General features: G+C 35.1%; 1 protein-coding gene across 15 annotated transcripts in view; it reads right to left on the bottom strand.

Annotated features, from left to right (window-relative positions):
- Nucleotides 1–6,903, bottom strand: part of ANKAR (ankyrin and armadillo repeat containing) — a 96,697-nt gene that overhangs the window by 20,295 nt on the left and 69,499 nt on the right. For 10 of the 15 annotated variants that reach the window (XM_055089042.1, XM_055089024.1, XM_055089045.1 and 7 more), the window contains 2 exons: nucleotides 6,318–6,514; nucleotides 3,924–3,970 (listed from right to left, as the gene is read on the bottom strand). The exons of 2 other annotated variants lie outside the window; for them this stretch is intronic. In XM_055089042.1, the coding sequence (XP_054945017.1) occupies nucleotides 3,924–3,970; nucleotides 6,318–6,514 (244 nt within the window). Of the gene's footprint in view, nucleotides 1–6; nucleotides 2,643–3,923; nucleotides 3,971–6,317; nucleotides 6,515–6,903 lie in introns of those variants that run through there. 3 more of the 15 variants (XM_028479947.2, XM_024115630.3, XM_028479966.1) reach the window with 2 other exon arrangements.

Here is a 6,903-nt window from a genome sequence, read left to right as displayed (position 1 = left end):
ATCTTCCCGGACCGGGGCACGAACCCGGTTCCCCTGCATCGGCAGGCGGACTCTCAACCACTGCGCCACCAGGGAAGCCCTGACTCTGACTTTTACTGCAGATATCATAACAGTTCATGACTTTTTTTCTGCCCAGATTAAAATAACTGGATGTACTGTCCTTTGAATATAAGGATGATGCTACTAACTATTTAATGTCCTTTGAGAGATTTTGCTAGTAGAGATTTATGTTACATCATCCATACTGGATCAAGTTGTTAATTTTCTTGTCAGTGACTTGCTTTAGTGAGAAACTAGAGGGTAAGGATAAAAATCTAGAATGAAAAGATTTCTTATTTTAATCCTTCCTTAAGGTGACCTTCCCTTTTGGGAAATTCCGTAAGTAAGTATTTTTTCTAGAATTGTGATCATAGAATATTGCTTTATGATCCTCCATTTTATCCTGGAAATATAATTTATATGAGAGAACATATAGAAACAGCAACATTTATAAAGCTTACATTCTTTGATGTTGAGGTACAGGTATGATATAATTGGTTTGTAACTATAATTTAGAAGAAACTATTAGTTTTTGAATTCACCTTTTACATTTGGATTTGTATTCTGTATTATGTGAATCTAAATTCACAGAAAGTGTAAAAGTGTATTTCCTTTGGCTGTTACAATAAGAGTGCATATAAACTATGGAAGAAGATTGACCAAAATTTTTTCCCAGCATCACAAATTTTATAAAATAGGAATATCTATAATCTAAGTTCTTAAAATTTCAAAGTATCAAAACTCTTCCAGATGCTACAAACACACATGTCAAAATTAAGTTCACGATATAAATCAGGTAAACCACAGATAAAGAATACAAGCAAATTCTGGAAGCATTCCATATATTTAGGTCTTTCAGTATATTAGCCAGAAGGAAGGAAGAGAAAGGGAGAAACATTGAACTCTATATTGGCAAGCATGTGTGCCAAAGTTAGCTTATAGTACAGGTAAGAGGCAGGCAATTTGCTGGAGCTCTCTCTATATTGAGGCCTTTCTCATCTTATGTATAATTTTTAAAAATAAAAAGAAAGTGCAGGGTAATAAAAGTAATCTGTACTTTGGGGCTGTACTTAAGGAGAAATACTGTAAAGTTTTAAGCGTGGTAGGATGGTCCGGCTAGGCCAGGGTACTCAGGAAATGTCTATGTTATTGAATGCAAAAAACCCCTGATCATCAACTTTGAAACCACCTGAAGCCAGTTTCAAAGCTCAAAGTTTGCTGTCTAAAGGCTTTTTTTTTTTTGAATGTCTACAGAGGCTTAATGTTTCCAATGATATGAATTCTTAACAATGCTGAATAAATGACACAGGTTTGTATCATTTGAATTATTTATCCCTTTCTAGTATAAAATATGCCATTCTTCTCAGAATTCCACCAGGAAGTTGTGACTCAGAGATATTAAGATAATTTTGAATCGAATTTGAAGATTAAAGAGGTCTCTTATTGTACAGTGGTTAAGAGCACAGGCTTTGGACTATGGCACACAGAAAGCCCTGAGTACCTGTAGCTGCAGTCACCACCATCATTACTGTTATGTTAAGGCATGTTGGAGAAAATAACTGCTAATTAATGTATGTGTTCACTGCAGCCCAGGTAGACTATAGAGACAATTGAGCAAGTGGACAGAGAAAAACAGTGGCTCTTTCAAGGACCCACTGAAACCTAGTTAGCTTTTATATCAAATCCATTTGCTGCTGTAAAAATGTGAGAAGCAGACATATATCAAAACTTGCACCTAGTGGAAACAATACTGGTTGGGCAAAGACATCACATGATTCTAAGCCACAAAGAATGTCATCTATTCCAGCTGCAAACCAAAGATACTCTGTACGTATGGAGAATGGTCAACAGTGGTGGCCACACTTTTTAGCCATACTTTTGTGCTTGATGGGAAATGATTTCAGATTTTTTTTTAGTAAAATGTTTTTAAAAGTATACATTTCAGATTTTAGAAGACTCGTGTACCTATAGTATTTATCATTAAATATCTTAAGGTAGTACAGTGAGTGTTAACATGTAGGCTACTTTGATTCAGGTCTTTTTAGCCCAGCATACCAATTTAAAAATGTTTCTAACAAACACTTGATATATACACTAATTGTGCCATTGTGTCAGTTGCTATATCTTAATAGTTTTAAGTGCAGGCATTCTATTATAGAAAATTCTACATATTTTTTGAAACCATAATTCTGACCTGATGTTAAATTCCAGTAGACATGCTAAGGAAAATTTGTTAAGTATCAATATCAAGAACTTCCATTCAAAAAGATTACTCAGTTATGTATATTTTACCACAATTAAAAAATAAAAAATTTTAAAAGATTGCTCAGGAATCCTTTTACACTAAAATGTTTTTAATTAGCCTTCTGCAGGCTCTGGATTAGCTTTCTGTACATGTTTCCCAAGTTGGCTCAAAAGCACTATTCTTGGTCTTGATACAGTTGTGAAATCTGATGAAATTGCAGATGAAAAGGAAAAAATATTGTGAGAAACAGTGGTCTTTTTTGTTTTGAAGAGTCCCATGAAGTTAGTTACAGGAGGTATAAAAGTCAAAGAATCTCTTGGTTGAATTTTGGGTTTTAATTTTCTTCGGTGCTCCTTCCCTAAAAATTAGAGAGCCACAATTAAGTGTCTCTTTCTTAAGCCTAAGAGCCCTAGATATAGTCTCATTGCTTTTAGTTCTATATATTTCTGTTTTCTTCACATCACTAAAACATACTAAGAAATCAGATCAGTAGCTTCCAGACTTTTAGATGCCAGAGTGCAAAAATTTGTGGGGATCCATATACGGTTGCCAACTTTTTATTATGCCAAGTTGGCACTAGTGAAAGAACAAATGCCAGCTACTTCAAACATCGTTTTGTAAAAGAAGGGATATTTTAATGTCAGTGGAAAGTGTAAAAGGCATTATCTCAAAATGGAGGACTTTACTTGAATGAAATTAACTTTATCAGAAATTTGATTGTCCTTATTTTTTCTTATGTTACCACAAACCTGTGAAAACTTTATCAGGCCGTTACTGGTATACATATTGTTATTCAGAAACCAATATTAAAGTGAAGGAATAATGGAACTGGCTTTATTCTTTTATGTAAATTACTCTTACACTAAAGAAGCTATACAAAAACCAGACGTTCTTCTACCCATGATATTCAGAAATAAAAGCCTCCCACACATACTTAGCTTCCCTCATATCTCCCTGAATAAATGAAATTCTTTCCTCTCCTTTTCTTATTCTCTCTCTTTCCATTTGTGACTCCAGCAAAGTGATCTTGATTTCAGAAGGTTCTATTTTTGCTTTTGACAGTAAGGTAATATACCAAGTAAGACTGATTTTGGTCCTACACTATGCACACATGAACAAGCACTAAGCATATACATAAAACCAGTAAGTAATTTATTTTTCCTATTACATGTCTGATAGGAATTGATGAGTAACATTATAAGACCTAGACTCTGATCTCGCAGGCCTAGGCCACTCAGCCATCATCTGCCAACTTTGTATAAAACTGTACATAGTATCAGTGGAGACAGTGTGGTCTCTGCCCTAAGAACTTATAAGATAGACAAGTGTACATGAAACAGAATAATAGCAAGATCGTAATTAAAGTCATATTTACATGTTGTTTCAATAATGACTTCTATGCATGGCTTGTGGGAAAAAGCAAAGAGAGGGATTTCTGTCAAGTGATATTGGTAGGGAAGCCTTAAAAGAAATGGTTAACATGGGCTTGTAAATGGGAAGATACTTTAGGTATTAGAAAATTAGAAAAGCGTAAGTTTACAGGTAAAGATTTTTTTTGGTAGTCCCTACATTTTGATTTCTTAGAAATGAACAATTATAAAGTGTCAGGGCTAGAAAGTATAAAAGAAAAATCAATTACCTTTTTTAAAGACAGGAATTATGGATGGTCCTCCATTTTTCTCCAGACTAAAAGGAAAACATTTTTATCACAAAAACTAGATATATATAAAGACGTAGTACACCTAGGTACCATGTTCAGTGCCTAATGGTCTAATTTATATGTTACCTGTACTAACTATGCATGTTACCTGTAGGTGTTTTATATTCTGTCACTCGTTGACTCGCGTATCACCCAAAACATTTGGAAGAGTAAATCTGCTTGAAGTGATCAGGGAAAGCTCCATGGAAGAAGAGACACTTCAGTTAGGTTCTGAAGAAAATAGGTCTTTAAATGGATGAGGTAGGGGGCAGGTATTCCAGATAGAGGGAATAGGATATGAAAAATTACAATACTATAAAAGAGCATGGCAAGTTCAAAGGGCACTAAGTAGTCTGGTGTGATTGGAATTAAAGGTATCTGGAGACATGATGGGAGATAAGGTTGGAGAATAAAGATCAGGTCATTTTATGTATTAAGAATAAGAGAAAATTTAAACTTTATTTTCAAAGCAATGTAACACCTATGAAATGTTTCAAGCCAAAGAATAACAAGGTATACCTAAGTTAATATGATGTGTGTGGCTTTAAAAGAAGTATTATTTTAATCATCATTCTGTACATGTAACATATAAATATGGTATTACACAATTTCCCTGGTAATAAAATGTAAGTCTTGATTACAGTTAAAATATTAAAACTGCTTATCACAAATGTGTTCCTGGTTAATTTGATGAGGAACATTTGCTGTTGTCAACTTTAATGAGGCACAGGCCCCAATCTATTCAATAGGCCAGCTTCATGGCTATAGGGTCACGTGAAACTAGCTACTGTTAGGCTCCGAGTATTTTCATGCAGGGTCAGTTAACAGTTAAATTATGGCTCTCTACATATTTCAAAATTTATACATCCAAAGACTCTTCTAATCTGCCATTCTTGGGGTGAATAGGGGTATGGGAATAGAGAAGCGGAATATACTCCAAAACAATGCTGTTGTGATCCCAACCAAAATCAATCTATGTTTCCAGTAGTGGAATCAAGGAATATTTTGTGGAACTTAATCTTTTAGTGCATTTCCCATAGTTTCATTTAAATCAAATTCCTTTACAGGATTGTTATGTAAATTAAAGGGAATAGTCTATGTAAATGCTCTAAGAAGAGTGCATAGAATTATTATTAGTTATGGGAGTAATTGTTATTTGCTTACCAGTTCCACCTCACTTGGTAGCCATTCCTATAAGTTTACTGACCACTTGTTACTGCTTATAATCCTGAAAAGTTGAGTGTTCACAACTCCAGAGGGTGCCATTCACCTTAGAGTCATTGTAGATTTGTATGGTTACTACAACTATTTTCCAGGGGATGGCAGTAAAGTGTACCGAGGAAGGGGCATCTTTCTCTAATTCCCAAAATGTTGCCGTATGGGCTAGCTGTGGGAGTGACTGTGTAAAATAATACTTCCATTATTTAAACTAAATTAATTTTTTGAACTGGTAAATATTACTCTTAACATTGTCAATTAAAGCAATTGTAATTTAGTTTTCCCTGGCTTATTATATAAAATTAGATAATCAGTTTGGGGTTTTCAGTTTTTCAAAGAATTCAAATTAAAGTGACTGAAGATATACTCATTTTTCTCTATACTTAAAATTGACTTATAGAACCATGATATGCTCTTGGGTCCTATTCTCTTCTATTATCGTGGAGTTAATAATATATCTTGAGTAGTTCTGTTTCCTATATGTAAATAGCACTATTTGCAGAGACTTGTAATTCAGCTACAATTACAGAAGAAGAGAAAAATATGTCCATTGTAAGGAGATTCTCCTCTTCTCTCTTTTTTCAGAAACTTAAGTTCATGATAGAACTACAACACTGAGGCAAAATTGTCTGAATAAATGCCTGGCAAACTTTGCCATAACTTGAACCACACGGTCTGATTTAGCCCTGTTTCTGCCCTGGGAATTTGGCCTAGCTTTGGATCAAGTCTAAGAGTCCCATTTGATGCCAAGGTCATAGTGGCATTCCTGGTTGCCTCAGAGCTCTCAAATGTACCCCAGTCTACAAAAAAATGGCTTCCTGGATCAGACTTGGAGGCAACCAGTCTTCCAGAAACTTTTCTGAAAGGCGGATGAATAATCCTGGCCAGACAGGATCCCCAAGATCAGGTTGTATTCTTGTCTGCACTTACAATCCTGTTGCTAACTCGGAATTAAAACAGGCTTTGACAATGGACATTTAGAAAGAAGTTTACCCTTTGTTTTACAATGTATAGATTCATAACAAGGACAGTTCCCCGTGTTTGATCTTCCTTAAACTTCCTTAAAAATTCCTCTCAGTAATTTTACTACTGCAACTTCAAATATAGAAACAATACCTTAAGGAAGGAAGTCCCACTCTTTGTTGCATTTGAAATTCCTTTAAAAATGCTGGGTTTATACTTGCATCTCTGCTGATGTTCTTTGTTATACGAAGGAACTGATTAGGCTTATTCCTGCATTCCTTTAATAAGATTCGGAAAGCATTTGCATTGTAAGTTAAGTAGCCAAGAGCACTGGAGCAAGCCATGCGAACCTAAATGAAGAGGAAACAATTTCTCCTTAACCATTGAGCTTTGTTAAAATATCTAACCCAGTGCTCTCATTAAATATTTCATAGGAAAGTCTCTGTAGCTATGTATAGCAAATATGTATGTCAACTGATGGCACTCTGTAGATGGAAGCATAGCAGCAATATTTTTAGGGAAGGCTGTCAATTGCCATTAATTTCTAGTAGTTGTTCTCAGTCCTGACTGCATTTTTAGAATCACCAGGAGTTTAAGAAAAAACTATTTAGTTGGCCTGCCAACTAAATACAGACTCTCTTAGTAAAAACTGGCATTGTGTATTGTTTTTTTTTTTTTTTGCAGTACGCGGGCCTCTCACTGCTGTGGCCTCTCCCGCCGCGGAGCGCAGGCTCCGGAC

The sequence above is a fragment of the Physeter macrocephalus genome, chromosome 2, assembly GCF_002837175.3.
Source record: "Physeter macrocephalus isolate SW-GA chromosome 2, ASM283717v5, whole genome shotgun sequence".
Lineage (NCBI taxonomy): Eukaryota > Metazoa > Chordata > Mammalia > Artiodactyla > Physeteridae > Physeter > Physeter macrocephalus.
The sequence above is the reverse complement of the archived record's forward strand: the minus strand, read 5'-3'. Positions and strand labels throughout refer to the sequence as shown.